At 42.9% G+C, this 21,033-nt stretch overlaps 1 protein-coding gene across 1 annotated transcript in view; it reads left to right on the top strand.

Moving 5' to 3' along the window:
• The window catches only part of LAMB4 (laminin subunit beta 4), a gene marked incomplete at its 5' end in the record, with an annotated part of 121,884 nt that overhangs the window by 44,110 nt on the left and 56,741 nt on the right, over positions 1–21,033 (top strand). Inside the window, 5 exon segments of the mRNA XM_021063522.1 lie at positions 538–617; positions 1,445–1,595; positions 13,942–14,127; positions 16,111–16,226; positions 17,057–17,176. Of these exon segments, the coding sequence (XP_020919181.1) occupies positions 538–617; positions 1,445–1,595; positions 13,942–14,127; positions 16,111–16,226; positions 17,057–17,176 (653 nt within the window).

Here is a 21,033-nt window from a genome sequence, read left to right as displayed (position 1 = left end):
AAGAACAGAGTGGAGTCTCTCAATTGGGGAGCTTAGTATTCCAAAACAATTCCTTACAAACAAGTGATTTTACTAAACTGATATTTAATATCTCAACCTCAGCCTAAGTGATTTTTTTTTTTACCCCCAAATGTTGCTATAGTGTATAAGTAAAAATCCCTAGGGATTTTGTGGTAAGGGACTCTACTGTTTTATAAAAGTACTTGCAAACAGACTAGTGGAAAAGGTTCTCCTGAGTAGCTTCAAACAACCCAGCTCAAGGCTAAAATTTCTGTTTTCAATGGAAGTGAGAGGTTTCCATTGCATTTCCATTCAAAGCAATATGTGGACAACCCCCTGTCCCCATCATTTCAAGCCCTGGGAATGGGAGATGTGTGTTTTTAGAAGATCGTTACCAAGTGCGTAGGCAAGCAAAACGCTGTGTGGCTGTTCAGGTGGTGTGACTCTTTGCTGTGCGTCAGTTGAATCGTGTTACTTTTACATTTCAGAGCCCCGGGTATCTTCACAGCTGGAATCAGCAGCATGTTGTCTTTGCAGGTTGGATACTGGGGACTGGAAAGTCACCTCCATGGATGTTCTCCCTGTGACTGTGATACCGGAGGTGCTTATTCTAATGTGTAAGTCAGTAAAATGAACAACTAAGTTGTGTGGCAATATTCCTTGTTGCCATTTGCACAGAGAAGTACATTTTATTCTGATACGCTCATACCCAGAGGGGAAGCGGTGCATTCCATGACAAGCAAAGAGCATAGAAAAACCATCGTCTTGAGCCGTTAACGAGAGCCCAATTGATTTCTTTTACTTCAGCTATTTCCAAAGGGGAGGTAACTGTTCTATGGGGCAGATCCCACGAGATGGAGGGAGAGATGCCTCCATACATGCGACTTGATCTGCCTCAAACACCAACGTTTTGTCAGCCTGTAAAGGTAAGTCCTCTACTCTTCTTTTCCCAGTTTTTAGAGCAGAAGCAGAAAGCGCATGAGAAGAAAAGTGGCGAGCAGCGTTTTATGGATCTGGCTTTGCTTGTCAAGACCAGACCCGGAGATCCCATTGCCTCTCCATACCCTCCCCAGCACAGTTGATAGATAGATTCAGAGTATGGGCTTAAACCCAGTGAACATTTAGCCCATTGCCCCTATGCCTTCATCTTACACACTCTCCCCACTCTACATTTTTTTTTTTTTTTTTTTTTTTTTTTTTTTTTACAGCTGCTCCTGCAGCATATGGAAGTTCCCAGGCTAGGGGCTGAATTGGAGCTGCAGCTGCCAGCCTACACCACAGCTCACAGCAACACCAGATCCTTAACCCACTGATCAAGTCCATGGATCCAACCTGCATCCTCAAAGAGACAGTGTCCGGTACTTAACACGCTGAGCCACGATGGGAGCTCTGTTTTTTTTTTTTTTTTTTTTCCTTTTCCTGAGGTGGGTTTGTTTTTCCTCAGATGCTCACCTAAGGATGGGCAGTGCAATTGCCGTCCCCACATCACAGGTCGCAGCTGCACAGAACCAGCACCTGGCCACTTCTTCGCTCCTTTGAATTTCTATCTCTATGAGGCAGAGGAAGCCACGCCACTCCAGGGACTGGCACCTTTGGTTCGTATCCCGTTGGCTTTTCTTACAGACGTCCCTGAAGGCAATACACACAACGTATCCTTGAGCTCATGGGTAGGACGCCCGGAAGTGAGTGGTTTTGCCCCTAAACAAAGAATAAGGTCTATTCTAGCCCAGAATTGCAAACTCTATAACCTTTCAAGGGCAGAGTCTGCATTTTATTTTTGTATCCTCATTCCAGCACAGAGCCTGGCACAGAGGTGTAACCTGGATTATGCTGGGATGAAGTGGACTTGATTTTTGCTCTTTCAAGGCACCATCAGAGTATGTTTATCAAGCATCTCCCAGTCTGTCTCCCCAACACTATAAACTGTGAGAGGGAAGGGGGGATGCGTGCTTCATCTCCGCTGTTGCTCTCATGCTGAGCACGGTAATTGCAGGAAGCTGTGGGTCTCTGCTAATGAAGGAATGAATAAATGAGGTACAGAACCAAGTGGAAGGTGTGCTGCCTGGCCTTCTGAAGCTGATCTCAGCTTAGCAGTGCTCAATGCTATTCACAGGCATGTGTGATTGAAAAATTTTCTTGGCACTGTTTCGTGTCGTACAAGTCAGTGGTCCTATGGAAGACGTTTCCTAAAAATATTTATCTCCAAGTATTATGATGTGAGCACACATGGGCACCTGAACTGATGAGAGAAAATACAGGTTAGACTCTCTTAACAGTTTCACACCTATGACTCCAGCCACAGGCAGGGATCTGACAAGGGAAGAGGCAATGTGAAGTGAACAACTTCAAGGAGAATGAAGGTATGTGAAAGCTGATTCTGGAGACAGGATTTGGATAGAAAACTGGGAACTCATTCCAGGCTCCAGTGACTAAGTCATTTCCTGAGGTTTCTTCCTTATCTGGACACCACTGATGAAAATACCCTTCCAGAGGCTTGGAATTTGCCTTTTTACTGCCTGGAATTGGGTAAGGAAGAAGAGCTTGCACTCTTCTGACCTGGATTTAGAACTGCAGTGGATGGAGTCAGGATGAAAGACTCCTATGTCGCAATGATTATTCTTCTTCCTCTTCTCCTTCTCCTCCTCCTTCTTCCTCCTCCTTCCTCATTCTTCTTTAATGGCTACATTCACAGCATTTGTAAGTTCCCAGGCCAGGGACTGAATCCCACAGGAAATATTAACCCTCTTTGCCACAGCAGGGACTCCTGGATTCTTCATCATGGTTTTTAGTATTGCAGGTTTATGATGGTAATTAGGGGGAAAAAAATGATGTTGGGAAAGGAATATTGGTATTTTTATTTAGGCTCCAACTGTCATAGAAAAAAATATATGTGGTGATCTTGGCACAGATCACAGATCACACATATCACACCTGTGCCTGGCAGAGAGCTCGGAAAACCTTTGCAATTTTCTAAGGGATACGAGTACCAGAAGCATCTTTTGTTCTAATGTTTGGTCTTTGACCCTGTCCCTGACACTGGGCTCCTAAATCCTTGGGACTTTCCTGAGTGATAGGAGTGTCCTTTGTTCAGGGGAGGTGACTCTGGGTGGGCTTCAGGATGGGGCTGGCACCAGAAAGATGAAGCCGTGATTAGAAGCTTGAAACTTTTGGCCCCACCTCCCCCATCTTCCAGAAGGGACTGAGCTGAGGGAGATTAAGGTTATGATCCATCATGCCTGTGCTATGAAGCCTCCATCAAATTCCCCAAAGTCCTGGGTTCAGTACCATAGACATAAGTGAATGCTTCCTTGAGATCTGTCAGCCATTCTAGCAAATTATCAAACCCAAAGAGGGAGTCACAGGAACCCCAGTTTTTATAGCCAGGTGCATAATGCTGAGCTCCAGGCTAAGAGCAACATAGAGAGGGGTTTAATTAGGGTCTCTGCCCTCCAGGAGTTTTTCCCCATAGCTAATACTTTTTTTTTTTTTTTTGTCTTTTTGCTATTTCTTGGGCCGCTCCCATGGCATATGGAGGTTCCCAGGCTAGGGGTCGAGTCGGAGCTGTAGCCACCAGCCTATGCCAGAGCCACAGCAACGCGGGATCCGAGCCACGTCTGCAACCTACACCACAGCTCCCGGCAACGCTGGATCGTTAACCCACTGAGCAAGGGCAGGGACCGAACCCACAACCTCATGGTTCCTTGTCGGATTTGTTAACCACTGTGCCACGACGGGAACTCCGCTAATACTTTTCATAGATGACTCAGGATGGGGGCGGTGCCTTGCAGCAAGGCATAAATGCATTAGGATTTTGGAGCCACAGCTGACCCTTTATGAATGGGCTTAACACACAGGTAGAATCATTTGGCCTGAGACTTGAAAGCAATAATCCTTTCTATTGGTGGACTAGTCCAGCCAGAAGTTTTCCAAATAATGGCTCAGAAGAGAAACTCCTCAAGTGTATTCACAGATAGAAAGGAAAGTATTGGAAGAGAAAAATCAGTTCCCCTATGAAAGAGGCTAAATTTTGTTCCCCAGGAAATAAGAACTTGTTGAAACTTTCTGAGCAAGGGAGTGACATGATGGAGACTCTCGTCTGTGTCCTTATAGCCTCCATCCAGCAGGAGTGAAGCCTGGGGTGGAGGCGTGCAGTGGGCTACGGTCCAGACAGGAATGGAGAAGGGTCTAGGTTCAGGGAGAAGAGAGCGGATGGGGATGGAGACACAAAAGGACAGGACTCCCAGACTGCATCTTCCAAACACTTGTTTTAATACACAAATTGGAGAGCTAAGAAGACTAGAAGTTAACTTTCTTGGAGGGTCTTCAAAAAGGTGTCATTATAGCTACATATAACGACACCATTCATCCATCCATCCATCCATCTATCCATCCATCCATCCATCCATCCATCCATCCATCCCTCCCTCCCTTCCTCCATCCTTCTATCTATCTATCTATCTATCTATCTATCTATCTATCTATCTATCTATCTATCTATCTATCTATCTAATCTTTCTTAGTCTGTACAGAATACTAAAAATAACATAGACTGGGTGGCTTATAAACAACATAAACTTACTTCTCATGGTTCTGAAGGCTGGGAACTCCACGGTCAAAGTGTTTGCAGATTCAATGTCTGAGACCCGCTTCCTGGGTCTTAAGGGACTGTCTTTTTGCTGGTCCTCTCATGGCAAGGGAACTCTCTGGGATCTCTTGTATAAGGGCGTTGATCCCATTCATGAGGGCTCTGCCCTCATGACCTAATCACCTCCCCAAAGCCTCACCTCCTAATACCAAAACCTGGGGATTCGATTTCAACATAAGAATTTGGTGTGGGATGAACTATGTAGCTATCACCTATGGATTCATGAGACTTGGAGACTTTCAGGCCCCATCCCAGACCTGTTGAATTAAGTCTGGTTTTGGCAAGATCCCCAGGTGATTCATATGCAGTTTGGGAAGCACCTTCTTGTTGTCTTATAGGAACAAACTATGGCCACGAAAGTTCATATTGATTGACTTTTACATAGACTAGAAGTTAATATAGTATAACATAAAGTTAATTCCATAATATATTTTCTGTATAAAATTAATAAAATAGTTTATAATTTTTTGTTGCAAAGTGAACACAATTGTTGAGGGGGAAAGAAAGAGAGAGAAAGAGGGAGAGATGAATAAACATAAGGCAATGTGGCCTGTCCATAGGGTCCTCATCACAGCGGTCGAGGAGCTGGTCAGAGAGCATGGCTGAAAGTCTGAACAGTGACCACTAGGGTGTGGGGGTTCCTGAAGTGGACCACAGCTGACCTCAGGGCTGCCCACTCACAACCAGGGCATGTGTGAAATGAAACATCTTGTCTACGAAAACCAACAGTAAAGCATCCAGCAAACACCAGTGTCCAGAGTGCAGTGAAAATCTCGAAATGAGCAATTGGAGATTCTGAGTCAGCAAGTTGAATGACTAAAGAGATGCTAAAAAAAGAGAATCCCACAAACCCAGGGTTTTAAGGAAACTGGAGTTGCATGAATGCAGTTCTGCTGCTTTCATTTGACTGGTGGGATCTTGCTATCCTGGTATAACCTCTCATGGGAACATTTAAAGCCAAATCTACAAACTATGAGAACTAAGAGGAATTGGCCTGGAGAGTGTCAAAATTACAATATCTAATAAATCTTTGTATATCATGCCTGTTGTTGATTTTCTACAACTTTCTTCTTGAGATTTCATGTTGAAATATAGCATGACTCCTTTTCTTTTTAATACCATAAAACTAGTAGGAAAGAAGAAATATTTTCCCAGTTTAGAACTGTACTTGTTTAGAAGCCTTTAAAAGAAAACCCAACATGTAGTCTTAGGCCCACCAAAAATTTCCCATTTTCTCAGAGTAATAAAAAAGTATAAACTGCCTCCATGACTTCTTTCTGAGGCTATTAAGAATCATGATTCCTTTTTAATGATGGTATAATCTGAAACTCTTGAATCTGATATCATTGGCTACTTAAACTGTCCTTTCTTTTTAAGCTATTAGCAACAGCTTTGCCTACCTGTGATGTGTATTTCCAACAACATGGAGATGATTTCATAATTGACAAAGGAAAGGTCCTACTGAAGAAAAATCAGAAGCAAAGCACACATGCAGATGAGCAGAATGAGGTAAACTATTTCTTCAGGGCCATTGTCCATCGCGCTATAAGCAAACAACCCAGGTAATGTACTTGGAACCATGCATGGCCCATGTGAGTGCTCAGTCAATATAGGTCCTGTTATCCTCAAGAGCAGAGTAGAGGAAAGGAGGAAGCAAGCTCAAAGTGATTAGAGCCTCTGGGGAAAATATCAATAGCTTTATTTCTCTGCACATGATAATTTCTGGAATACAAGATTCTGAAGGGCTGAAGAGTCAGGCTCCATGCAGTCCTAATTTCTTGTCTTTTTAGTTAGGAGAGTGAGGAATGGCTCCCCTCCTATTTGGAGAAGAAAAAGGACATGCTGACGTCCCTGGGGGTGGTGCGTGACTCTGCCCTCGATTGTGAGGCTGCTGTAGTTGGTCAATGCCAGTGTGAGTGCCAGGGTGATGCCACCTCCTTGGGGGCTCTGCCTCCACTGGGTTCACAACACTGGAGGAGAGGAGTTCCCTGGTATCTTAGTGGATTGAGGATCTGGCATTGTCAGTGCTGTGGCTCAGGTTGTAGCAGTGGCATGGGTTCCATCCCTGGCCCTAGAACTTTCTCATGCCACAGGCGTGACCAAAATAATAATAATAATAATAATAATAATGATGATGATGATGACGATGATGATGCAAGAGAAGACCTGAAGACCTTGTAGCTATCCAACTGGTATTCACTCAAGTCTGAGCCCCTTAGGTCTATTTGTTTGTTCGTTTGTTATGCTGGAGTCTTTACTGAGCATCCCTGTGTGGATAAAGGAGAATTTTGGAAAAGCAAAGGAAATCAGTTGTTAGCTGTTCTATTCATAAATCCAGCACCTGAAACAGTCTTTTATACATAAGAGAGCTTCTTGAGTGAATGAAATGATGGAATGAATGAAAACAGAAATACCTAGACATAGAGCCTGCCCTTAAGATTGTTGTGGAAGAACCAAGCCCTGTATACAATGAATGTGTGGCAGGGTGGGGGAAGTGTCGTAAAGAGGTGCACATTTCACGAGATGGATTTCACCGAAGGAGAACTACCTCCAGCCAAGACCAGAGAAGGCTTCATAGATGGTGGGCCCCTTCCAGGCCCACACATACCAAGTCATAGTGGCTTTGCTCTTTCTTTCTGTTCCCAAAAAACATGCCCATGGAGCCTCCTCTGACACTATGTCTCTCAATCCAAAATCCACCCAAAGGGGAGTTCCTGTTATGGCACAGTGGAAATGAATCCAACTAGTATCCATGAGGATATGGGTTCTGTCCCCGGCCTTGATCAGTGGGTTAAAAATCCAGTGTTGCCATGAGCTGTAGTGTAGGTCGCAGAGACAAGGCTCGAATACTGTGTTGCTGTGGCTATGGTGTAGGCTGGCAGCTATATGCCATCTGTGCATCCCTAAGAAGCGAAAAAAAAAAAAAAGAGAATCTGACTGCAGTGACTCCAGTTGTAGAGGAGGCGAGTGTTTGATTGCTGGCCCAGCAAAATGGGTTAAATGATCTGGTGTTGCCTCAGGTGCAGCTCACATTCAATCCCTGGCCCTGGGAACTTCCATATGCTATGGGTACAGCCATAAATAAATAAATAAATAAATAAATAAATAAATAAATAAATAAAATCCACCCAAAGGAAAAAAGTGGGGAGTATCCTTGCTTCCTGGGCACGGATCAGTGAACCTTAAAATCTTACTGTGCATAAGTTTTGCCCAGGGATTTGTTTAAAATGCAGATTTTAGGACCTTCCACTTGAGATGCTGAAGCAGGGAATTTGAGACTTGTCAAGAAATCTGCCTGTTTACCAAGTGATATGGGGGAGTCCCTGGCAGCATTTTGAGAAACACTAATCATTCACAGCCTCCTCTCCTGACTCTTGCCTGAAATGTAAGTCTGTGTTACTGACTTACAAAACTTCTAGTCATCCCTGAAGACCAATTCAAATTTATCTTTCTCTTTGACATTCCTTACTGTGACATCACATCTGGGGTTTCCTTCTCTGGGGTCCAATAGATCAGTAATTTTCAAACTGCAGGTCATGCCTATTGGTGAGTAGGTCATGAAATCAGCTGGCTGAATCCACTTAGTACAAGAGAAGCCTATGAAACAAGGGCACTGAGCCACTGTATTAGGCTTAAATCCCTACAAACAGAGATTACAACAGAGATGGGGGTGCAGGTACTTTAATGAGGGAGCACTCAGCAGGAGAAACCTATCAGGGCAGAAGCCTGGGGATGGGGAAAAATGACCCAAGGACGAAGTCTAGGGTAGAGTCTAGTCTTGCCTGATCCCCCAGGGAAGCTCTAAAAGATAAATCACACCACAGAGTGGTCTTCCCTGAGGCCCCAGGGCTGGCCTGTTGTATTCTTATGTCAGTCAGTTATGGCCATGGGCTACCAGGTCAGATGTCTGCCACCAGCCAGGTGAGGTGGCTCCCATGAGCCCAGGGCAATTCTCAAGAGAAGTTGAGGCATGAGACATACAGCCAACGATAAAAGAGCTGGTAATGAGAGAGTGGCCCAGTAAAGGGACTTGGCATTACATCAGCAGCATCGATTCAAGTTCATTCCTGGTGTGCTCAGACCCATGTGCGGGGCCAGGGCAAAATAAAAATTAAAATGCAGCACCCCTTATTTTAAAAGTAGGGAAATGGCCCTTAATAAAATAAAATATGGAGTTCCCGTTGTGACTCAACAGCTTAAGAATTTGACATAGTGTCTATTAGGTTGCAGGTTCAATCCCTGGCCTCAGCAATTTAAGGATACAGTGTTGCCTCAAGCTGCCCATAGGTTGTAGATGCAGCTCAGATCTGACATTGCTGTGCCAGTGGCATAGGCCTGAAGCTGCAACTCTGGTTGGACCCCTAGCCTGGGAACTTCCATATGCTGCAGATGCAGCCATTAAAAAAAAAGAAAAGAAAAAAAAGTAAAATATAAAGCTTTTTAGTTTCTTCTATAGTCTCTCTCCCTCAACTTGTCAAAATGGTTTTTATGTGCTATTTAATGTCAGTCTAAGTCAAGAAATATTAGAAATCTAAATTATTGGATTTCCTGTTGTGGCTCAGCAGGTTAAGGACCTGACATTGTCTCCATAGGATACAGGTTCGATCCCCAACCTCGATCATTGGCTTAAGGATCCTGTATTGCTGCAAGCTGAACCATAGGTCACAGATGCAGCTTGGATCTGGTGTTGCTGTGGGTGTGGTGTAGGTTGGCAGCTGCAGCTCCAATCCAAACCTTAACCTGGGGACTTTCATATGCCAAAGTTGTGGCCACAAAAAGAAAAAAAAGAAAAATCTAAATTGTTAACATGAATGATACTGAATCTTTATGGCAAAACATTAGGGCATTTAGTTCATACACGTAGTCACTGAAATTACACAATTTATATTTGTAGTCATATATGCATATGTATTTGGTTCTTTCCAGAACAATGGGAATGCTTCACAAATTCAACTGTTTTGATTTCACGTCTTAGTATGTGTTCTATCAACACTCTCTACCTTCAGCTTACTGATGAGTAAGGAAGGACTGAAAGGAAAAGAAACTCTGAGTTGCCCGGTCTTTTTCTTATTCTTCTTATACTTGAATAGTCATCATTTTCAATGACAGCAATTGGCTGATTCAAGGAATTAACATGAAAAATATGTTTCTTAGAAGGCCCTTGCCTTCTTTCTGCTTTCAAAGCAAGTTTGATTGGAACAGAAAGCTTGGCTCCCTGGAGCTGTCAGCACCCCTTCTTACTCAGTCACAGACACAATGTGCTCCCTTTCTACTCAGAGTCTCACTGAACACCCAAGCATGGTAGGTCCACTTGGATCCCATGCTCAGGCATCATATACACTATATGTCCTCTGATCGTGCTCCATTGTCCCAAGACATTTCATTTACAAAACAACTTCTGAGATGAAACTATTGATTATTTCATGATGGTGACAGCAGAGCATTAAACCAAGTGCAGGGCCCTTCTGAGCATGGGGTCCCCTGCAGCTGTTCAGATTGCATGTCCCTTGAAACGGATCCTGCCTGTTTACTTCTCACCTTAAGCTCACTCCATGCAGGCAAGTTTCTCAAGGATTCTCACTGGTCACAGTTTCTGGGGAAATTATCAAAGGAGATGAGCGAGACAACCCACAGCTGTTGGTCCTGAGGTTGTAACTGATATTTCCTATCTCCGTCCCTCCCTCCTCACCACCTAGAATCCTCTCATCCTCAGCAAGCATTTCTCCTGGGTGGGATGACTTAGATCCTCATTCCTCTGGAGTCTGAGGCCCTGGTACCACGCTCTTACCAGGCCACAGGTATGGTAGTTCCAAAGTTGGATCACCTCAGTGTCATACATATTCCTTGTGTCTCCATTCTAGAGCAGCGGCCCTACTGCTATGATAACTTGTTCCCGTGCCTGCTCATTACTGTCATGAGGAGCCAAGTGACCATGCAGCAGTCATGGCTTTAACGTGATGGAATTCTTTGTCCCTGCCCAAGAGTGAAGACCTCCAATCCCACAGAACCTAGAGTTGCAAGGACCTTCTGCTCAAGGTCACTGGGAGTGAAGGTAAACTTGGCTACTCCTACTTAGTTCCCAAGCCCATGTGTTCTCCTTATCGGCAACACAGTATCACATAAAAACCATTGGTTTAAGGAGTAAATAACATCTAGAAGAAAACTACCCTATCACATAGGATGTCATTTCCAAGCAAGTGAAGTAGATGCATCTTCTCAGAGCTCCATTCCACTGCCATCTTGGCATCTTCTGGATAGCATAGCTTGTGTAGGATCAGGGGATCCCAAAGTCACACAACCACTGCTGCAGTTGTTTTGCTGTAAAATGGATTCCTTGGGCTGAGGAAGTTATGTTTTCCCCACTGGCTAACTAGACACTCTGTGAGCTGTCAGAGAGTGGTGCTGACCGAGGCCATTGAGCATCTGATTCTCACTGTGGGATGTCACATAACATCTCTTTAGACAGAGGGATCCCCTTCTCTGTCCTTCAGTAGAGGGGATCCATGTGATATTTGGTGGAACATCTGGATGGTCCATATTCTTTAGAGCTTTAGTGTTACAAGGAATAGAAGAATTAACAACCTTTAAGATAGTGAGAGTCTTTGTCCCTGTCCAAGAATGAACACATCTAATTCTATGGAACCTAGAAATGCAAGGACCTTCTGCTCATGAGCACTAGGAGTGACCCTCAGGGTCACCCATAGGGTCCATGCCTTGTTACTGGTTCATGTTAGCCAGGTCTCTCTGAGAGATCCACCACTTTCCCATGCTGAACCTTGATCCTAACTGCCAGGCAAGTGGTCAGGAGAAGCAGATCCTGTGGAATGTACACATTTTCTTTGAAGGTACCTGCATCATTTGAGATTTGTGCATTATCTTTGGATATGGCAGGGATAGAGGCAGGGTTGGGGAGGGGGCGCTCCATTTTCTGACTAGGATGAGTGAATTACTTCTATAGTCCAAGAGTGCTCAGGAGAACATCAGCGTTCAAGATTCTCCAAATCCAGTTAGATCCATGAGGATGCAAGTTCCATCCCTGACCTTGTTCAGTGAGTTGGGGATCTGGCATTGCCATAAGCTGTGGTGTAGATCATAGATGCAGCTCGGATCCTACATTGCTGTGGCTGTGGTGTAGGCCAGCAGCTGCAGCTATGATTTGACCTCTAGCCTGGAAACTTCCATATGCTGCAGGTGTGGCCCTAAAAAGCAAAAAAAAAAAAAAAAAAGCAGTTTCTCATCTGCTCCACCCAGGTCTCAAGATCCCCCTGCTTCCCTATGAAGGGCCTGACTTTGCCATAGGTGACTTACCCATGCTGAGCGTTCAACCTTCCCTAAAGTTCCTCAACGCTTCCATTTAAGTCTTGTGCCTGGTCCTGGGCTCTTCCTGCCCTCTCACTAAAGGAGGTGAGAGTCTCTTTAAATCCTACCAAGGAGCCCTTCTGATTCTCATACTTTAATTTGCTGATTAATTGCCCAGAACCTGATGTCTTCTTTCATCAAATCATCAATGGCATCCACTAGCCACCCATATCCATAGTCCTTATAACTACAATTTCCCCCATATCTGTCAATGCCAGAAATATTGTTCAAGTCAGTGCCTACCCTTCCCCCTTTTTCCTGTGCCAGGTCACCACAGAGGACAGATTTAGTAACTGCTCCGCTGCTACACAAGGGTCAGTGACACATGGCACCTACTGGGGTCCTCATTGCCAGCTGAACAGTAAATGACCCACCTCCAGGATTGCATCTTAAGAGTCTGCTTCTAGGTACACTATCTGTTACCAACTGACTCAGATCAGGGGTCCTAGAAACAGAGCACCTAAGGGCACTCAAGATCTGATTCAGATGCCTGTGATTTATGAAGGCAGTGTTTTTCAGGACAACTCTTCAAGAGAGTGAAAGAAAGGAGATAGAGAAAAGAGTCAGATGTGGTCTTAGGTAAAAACAAAACAAAGCAAATAAACAAACACTTGGATTGGTCCACAGAGAAGTTCAGAAATATAAACTGCAGACAAAGTTGCCCTGCCCCTTGAGATGACAGGGCCAGCCTTTCCTACCATCCTATCAGGCAGTCATTAGCTGCAAGCTATGCCCTGGGGTGGGAGTTTGGGGAGGGGGGGATTACTCCAGAGAAGGGGGCAATTGTGAGCTGTTACACAGCATCTGGGGGATGAGTGTACCAGCCATGTAAAGGGGATCCCAGAAGGGTACCTACAGTGTCTCCTGCAATTTTCAGAGTACGTTTTTTTTAAAAAAGTTTGAAAAACGTTGCAGAGAGACGAGTTTCCATATACTTCTGTCTCATTTCTTATTTCTATTTCTGTCTCCAACCCAAGATTCTAAACTCCTCTGTGGCAGAGACGCTGTCCTATTCATCTTTGCATTTCCCATTCAGAGACTGGGATTGAATTGTTACTAAATAAACATTTGTCAAATGAAGAGCAGTTTGTGGTAGATTACAGAGCAACTTGAACTCCAGGCAAAGTAATTTGGGCGTGATGCTCTTGGCAGTTAGAAAGCTTGAAAATGCTCCTTGGCAGCAGTGTGCGGTATGTATTGGACGAGGGAGATTACAGAGAGAACAGCCAAGAGGCTGTTGCAGTGATACAGGCAAAAAAAAAAAAAAAAAAAAAAAAAAAAAAAAAAAATCAACAGGAGGCAGAATCCTGGAAGCTGGAAGTGTGGAGAGACAGATGCAAAAGTCATTAGGGAAGTATGATCTACGGGGTCCAGATGGCCCCAGGCTGACATCCAGCATGGAGACCGGCAGGGCTGCTAATCAATCAAATGCATGAGGAGTTTTGTACTTATGTGCCCAGAGCAGATGGGAGAAGATCATTTCTCATGATCTTTTGCATGGAAGAAATACCTACAAAATAAATCTGTGTGGCTTTTCTCATCATGGTACACAGCTGGGCAAAATCCGTGAAGTAGGCGTGGGCATATTTCCTTTTCCCTGTGTATTTTGGGCATAACGCTATAGTCATACCTGACAAAAGCCAGGGTCATCAACATGGTATCACTCAGTTCATGAGCACATGCTGCCTAGTGACCGTGCTTTCCAAATAATCATTCTATACAGTAATGTATGTTCCAAAGCTATAGATTTGGCATGGTATTCTCAGCTGTGTTCTGAACGGTATCTTGGTTGGAATCATTTATCCAGGACTCAGATGGATCATACACACATAAAGAAATGTATGCTGGGTTTTTTTGTTTGTTTGTTTTTGCTGTTTTCTGAAATCTTCTAGCCCTTCAGTCTAGGCAAAGCTATGTTTATTCCTTTCCAATTTTAGGGTTCATTGAATTTTGGCCAGCTACCTGTGGTTCCCATCGTTCTCCGAGAGCCAGTTCCTGGGATGCCTGTGATGTGGACGGGACCAGGATTTGCCAGGGTTCTCCAGGGAGCCGGCTTGAGATTCACTGTCGAGAATATCGCCTTCTCCATGGACTTCGGTGTTGCCATTCGCTATGAGACTCAGGTATCCTTAACTCCACTTCTACAGCAGTGGTACAAAGCTGAATGAAATACATAATTGAACTTACTGTTTCTGTTCCAGTCTTGCCTAGATTCCTCATAACAAGACTTGCAAAAATGTAGCACATCTGGAGAGTATTATAACCAAAGCGTTTCCTAAAGATATTAGAGCACCACAGTGAGCCAGATGCACACACACCCTATTCCGTGGAGAGATGCTGAAGTGGGAGCTATGTATTTAAGTTACTGGATCTCGGGAAGTGGTGATAGGTTGTTTGTGTAAGAACAATAAATAAATAATGCAAATCCTACCCTCCTGAGACATTTCTTTTCTAAAAATTTAATAAACTAATGTATGTGGAGAGATTCAAACTCACAGGGATGCAGAAAAGGCATTTATTGGCATTTGGATTTGAGAGAAACAGGGAGAAAAGCTAAAAGCAACCTGCTTTTCCTGCCTCCTACCTTTCTACCCCTTCCCCCACCTTTTGAGAAATACCTAAGACAGAAGAGAATGCAAATTAGAGAAACATTTGATCTCAGAGTTCCTTTGTGGTTCAGTGACTTAAAGATCCAGTGTGGTTACTGCTGCAGATCAGATTACTGCTGTGGCTCAGGTTTGATCCCTGGCCTGGGAACTTCCGCATACTGCAGGCATGCCCCCACCTCCCCGCCACCCCCAGAAAAAGAGGAAAAAGAAAGAAAGAAAAACACTTGATCTAGAGCAGTGGTTCCTAAACTTTTCTTTGCATAACCTTTTCTTTGATAATCCAAAACCCCACAGATCATCTCCCTGAAAAGTATTTTTATGGCTGGGGGTGGACTTAGAGCCCAGTCCTTCTGGGGACCACATGCTGGAAGGGTTCACTGTGTGTTATATGATTGGAGCTGATGATTGGCTTTGAAACTCTTTTTTTTTTTTTTTTTTTTTTTTATTTAGGGCTTCACTCACAACATGTGGAAATTCCCAGGCTAGGGGGCCAAATCAGAGCCACAGCTACCAGCCTGTGCCACAGCCACGGCAATACCAGATCCAAGCCATGTCTGTGACCTACACCACAGTGCACGGCAGTGCCAAATCCTTAACCTGCTGATGAGGCCAGGGATTGGACTTGTGTCCTCATGGATACTAGGCAGATTTGTTTCCTCTGAGCTATGATGGGAACTCCCTGAAACTCTTAATATAATATAGTTCTTAGTTTCTCATAAACAAAAGGCAAGGTATGCCAAGGAACTTTGATGTTGTAAATATGACAAGAAAGTCATTAAAAAAAACTGTATATACAGGGAAATATATTCAATATCCTATGATAAACAACAATGGAAAATAACCTTAAAAAATATAAGTATAACCGAATAACTTTGCTGTACAACAGAAATTAACACAGCACTGTAAATCAACTATGTTTCAAAAAAAATTATATATAAATATAAATACACATAAATTTTTGTAAAGAAAGAATATATCTTTGACACCTTTAAAAAACTTTTCCAAATTGTAAGCCTTCCAGAATTTAGCTAATTAGCATGTGTCTCTTTCTCTTTCCCTCTCTATATGTATGTGTATGTCTCTATATGTATTTATACACATATAAATATATCTAGTAACATAATATTAAATAATAAAAATTTATGTACTAATTTTTATGAACTAATCCAAGAAAAGTATATATCCTTTTGTGAAAGCTTCCAGATATTTAATTTTTGTCCTGTGATCCAGGAACATATCAGTCATTTCTTTGGGAGATGGATTAAAAGAGTAGACCTGTCAGACGTGCCAGGGTGTTTCCAGGCCATGAATTAATGACCAGAAACTATTCCTTCTACTCAGACCACAATTCAAACATCATTGAGTTGGGACTGGGAGTGACCCTCTTCTCTCAACTCCCAAATCCTGTTCTTCTGAGCAGGCTGTGGGTTGCAGAGGCATCTCACTCACTCTCCATTAGGAGGACGTTGGTCTGTGCTCTCATGTGCTGCCTTCTAGTCCACAGCTGCCTGGGCGGTCTGGGTGGTGGTCAGCCCCGCCAGAGGGAGCAAGCACTGTACCAGCAAGACCTTGCAGCTGAAGCCTCAGCGTTTTGCTCTACCAGCAGCTTCCAGGTATGCCGGGGATGGGGGCAATGGGGGGATAGGGGCTTGTCCTCAAACGTTGAAGGCTTCCTTAGGAGGCTGTCATCTATCCATCATTTGTGTGCAGAAACTAAGTGGGGGAAGAGGTATAGCAAAGGAGCCCATATTTTTATAATATGTTTATTACATTTATTTAGTACGTGTTTACTCAGTGCTACACTGAGCTTTGCATTTACTGTCACATCGGAATCTTCCTAACACCTCAAGGTAGATTTTGTCTTTGGTAGATGAGGAAATGAAGAATGAGAACACACCCATGCCTTGTGCCGGGACTCTCCAGCCCAGATCTTCTGACTTGAATGTTTGTTTCCCATTCCCCGGGCGGCCTTGAGATGTGAGCAGGTGAAATGCTGCAAGAATAAGAGCACCATAGTCAACCTGAGTTATCGCAACAGCTGAGAGCCTATGAAGGAAAAACCTACTGATTTGGAGGCCACTGATTTTGCAGTGGAGATCCATGGCCAATAAAACAGAGACCCTGTCGATGTTAGCCTGACGCGTGGGAGGAAGGACATTTGCTCCAACCTTCTCCCAGAGCAGTCGTGACAACCCACGGCCAGTTTCTAAGGCTCTGCTGTTTGGCATAATCCTATGGAATTATTATCCATGGAGAATCTGAATGTGCATTTACTGTTCACCCAACCCCCCCCTGAGATGGTCCAGACCTCAACCTGGCCTTCATCCCTTCATCCCTGTCACTCACTGCCCAGTACACACGGGAACACATCAAATGTGATGGCTGCCTAGGTTATATAACTGTACTTTTTGTCACTGAATTTTTGCTTTATGTCTCAATACAGAATCGTGCCGCTTCCCACACCCATCTGTTTAGAACCAGATGTACGATATTCCATAGATGTCTATTTTTCCCAGCCTTTGGAAGGCGAGCTCCAGGCTCACTCACACATCCTGGTTGACTCTGTAAGTATCACAGAGCCTTGTGGGTTCTTCCTTTGCAACTGAGCTCCATTATGATTCTACAAGTAGGATTTGACTTTGAAATGTTTCCTGAGAAATAGAAATGTATTTGGTTCATTATAATGATCACCTCTTCTCTGTGAAAGTCACTGATAACAGTTACAAATCTCCTAGAACAGTATGTGCCCATCACAGCTTTGTTTTGTTTTGTTGCGAGGAAAATGAAGCTTCTTTATTTTCCTATAAGTGGGATAATCGCAGTTTATACCTGTTGTCCCAGTGTCCCAACTGATCTGACCTCTCCTTCAGATTTTTAACATTTTTAATGGTTCTTTTAGTCTTAATTTTTTTACATTGAGATTTTTAATTTTTTAATGAAGAATTATTAATAGGTGCATTGGTAGACTTCTGCTTTGGTTTTATTTTGTTGTTGTTTTGTTTTTACATATTCTATTACTTAGACTTCACAACGACTCTATGAGGGAAGTGTTGTCCTTACTCCCATTTTGCAGATGACAGAATTGAGGCACAGAGTCACAGAACTACTAAGTGAGAAATCAGAGCCAGATGCCTGATTCCAGTGTGCCTATCTGAGGCCACTACCATATACTGGCATCACAGAAAGTTTGGGGAGAAATTCCACCAATAATTAATTAATTATTATCATCTTGTAAGTCCCCATTTTATACATACTATGCTTTTACATCATTATAATCCAAATGTTCAGATAAGATTGTGCACAGAGTTTTTTTACTTCCTATTATACCATAAGAATTTTCTTGTGGTGCTTATGTAACTTTACTGTTTTAGGAACCATGCATAGTATTTCTTTGATAAACATCTTTCAATGTTGGGCCACAGGTGAACCTTCTAAACCCCTCACTCTGTGCACAGCTTCAGGCCCATGCATGTCACTGGGCAGAGTTTGGACCCTGAATAAATTTATTTAATTTACTCATCCATTCCCCTACTTGTGGTTATAGGTCGCTTCTATTTTTCTCTATTCTGTATAGTTAGTACATATTTTTTTAATGTTTTAAAATAAAGTCTTGGAGATCCCGTTGTGGCTCAGCAGAAACAAACCCAACTAGTATCCATGAGGATTCAGGTTTGATCCCTGGCCCCACGTGGCGGGTTAAGGATCCAGCATTGCCATGAGCTGTGGTTGCAGATGTGGCTCGAATCTCACATTTCTGTGGCTGTGGCATAGGCCAGTAGCTGTAGCTGCAATTTGACCCCTAGCCTGGAAACTTCCATATGCTGCGGATGTGGCCCTAAAAAGCAAAAAACAAAACAAAACAAAACAAAAAACCGCAAAAATAATAATAAAATAAAATAGTCTTTTTTTACCCAAGGTTTTGTGGCTCTTGAAATAATGTCAGATTAATTAATTAATAGTGTGTCAGATTAGTTTCAAGAAGGCATTCCCCCAGTTAATTATCAGGATCATCAGTTATGCATGAAAGTGCCAGTTTTATCCCACCTTCAGTAAAATTGTATAGAATGATGCAGGATTTTTTTTTTTTTTCTGAACCAGCAGTATATGGAAGTTCTCAGGCCAGGGATTGAATCTGAGCCACAGCTTCTGCAAACCATGCAACAGTTGCAGCAATGCTGGATCCTTAACCCACTGTGCTGGGCCAGGGATCAAACCTGTGCCTCAGCAGAGACCCCAGCCATTGCAGATACAATGTCGGATCCTTAATCCACTGTGCCACAGTGATAACTCCTTATATAGAATGGTTTAAAGTAATTTTGTGGATAAAAATTAAATTTCTCTGTTAAAATTGCATTTTTAATTGTTTGTGAGAACCTTCTAATACCATAATTTAAAATCGGCAAACTACCATCCTGAAAAGTTTTATTGGAACACAGCCATGCCCACTGATTTCCATGTTATCTACGCTGCTTTCAAGCTACAAAGATCCAATTGAGTATTTGCAACATAGACCTTTCAGTCACAAAGCCAAAAATATTTACTTTCTGACCTTTTATGGAAAGTTTGTTAGCTCCTGATTTAGTTACCTATATATCCATATGTTGTGTATTGTGGCTTTAAAGTTCAATTTTAAACTAGAAACATTTAAAATTTATACCCCAGAACTTTTAAATTTTATCATCTACTATCAACCTAAGATAGGCATATCTTAGATTTTATTCAGTAAGTTCAGCTATTATAACATGAAAAAAACTAGCTGTTGTTTCAAGATTATTTTACCAAAAGTGGAATCGTAAGATTTAGGAGAGAGAGAGAAGGAAGGAAAGGAAGGAAGGATGGAAAGGAGGGAGAGAGGGAGAAAGGAAAGATGCAGAACACCCAGTGAAATCTGAATCATGTAATTATGTAATTATTACATGTAATTATGTGGTTACAAATATTGCCTTCAATATTGCATGAGATATACTAAAAAATTATTCATCATTTCTCTGAAATTCAGTATTAGCTAGATGATTTGTATTTTATTTGGCATCTTACCCAAAGGTTGTCTAAATTCTGCCCCCAGAGGGCCTTGTAATGTTGCAGTGAGTTTCTGCCATATTATGATAGAAATGAAGTGGAAAGTAGAAACCAGCTCTTGAGTGGGAAGTGTAAAGTATCACGATTTCTCTATCCATGTAGTTCATATTCTCTGCAGAGGAGCTTTAAATAAAACTGTGTTCACGCACCAACATATGAGTTACAAAGAAAGAGAATCGAATCCAACGGGTTTAATTCAAGAAAAAAAAAAAGCTGAAATTTGGGAGCCTAGGCAGTGTGAAGCAAGGGAAAGGAAGAAATAAGGACTCCTAACCATGAAGGAAAGTTATTGTTGTGATGATAACTGTCATGGAACTCAAATTTATGACAGCCGAGGTCCTCCGCATTTTAAAGCTGTGTCTTAAGTATTTCTGAACTTTGTAAATTCCTAAGGTAGTCACTGGCTGTTTTGTTGAATATATCCATCCAAATTACCTGTTCAGCACCCATTCTCTGAGTATATGTGGGCCAGGCACCATGCTGGTTTCTGGGGAGCAGGGGGCAACCAGGTTCTTTCCCTCAAAGCATTCTCCACTTGGTACAGAAGATGGAGTATAGGAGTTCCCATGGTGGCTCAGTGGTTAACGAATCCGACTAGGAACCATGAGGTTGCGGGTTCGATCCCTGGCCTTGCTCAGTGGATTGGGGATCTGGTGTTGCCGTGAGCTGTGGTGTAGGTCGCAGACGAGGCTTGGATCCCGCGTTGCTGTGGCTCTAGCATAGGCTGGTGGCTGCAGCTCCAATTCAACCCCTAGCCTGGGAACCTTCCTAAGCAGCAGGAGCGGCCTAAGAAATGGCAAAAAAAGGCAAAAAAGAAAAAAAATAGATGGAGTATAAACAAAATCATCGCAGTGATGTTTGATAGATGCAGAAGTAGAATATTTGGAAAAAATTAAATTACATTAAAAAAATTTTCTTTTTTTTTTTTTTTTTTTTGTCTTTTGGTCATTTTTGGGCCACACCTGTGGCATATGGAGGTTCCCAGGCTAGGGTAGAATCAGAGCTGCAGCCACTGGCCTACGCCACAGCCACATCAATGCCAGATCAGAGCCATGTCTGTGACCTACACAATAGTTCAAGGCAACACTGGATCCTTAACCCACTGAGCAAGGCCAGGGATCAAACCCACAACCTCATGGTTCCTAGTCAGATTCATTTCCACTGTGCCATAATGGGAACTCCCATTAAAAAAATTTTAAATGGATTATTTGAAACTAATTTAAATTCTGTGCATTTTGGTCCATTACCAAATGATCATCCTCATATGTATATATACATACTGTCATGAAAACTCTGAAACCAAAATAAAAATGAAGAGTGCCACTTGATCTTGGCAAACTG

The sequence above is a fragment of the Sus scrofa genome, chromosome 9, assembly GCF_000003025.6.
Source record: "Sus scrofa isolate TJ Tabasco breed Duroc chromosome 9, Sscrofa11.1, whole genome shotgun sequence".
Taxonomy (NCBI): domain Eukaryota; kingdom Metazoa; phylum Chordata; class Mammalia; order Artiodactyla; family Suidae; genus Sus; species Sus scrofa.
The sequence above is the reverse complement of the archived record's forward strand: the minus strand, read 5'-3'. Positions and strand labels throughout refer to the sequence as shown.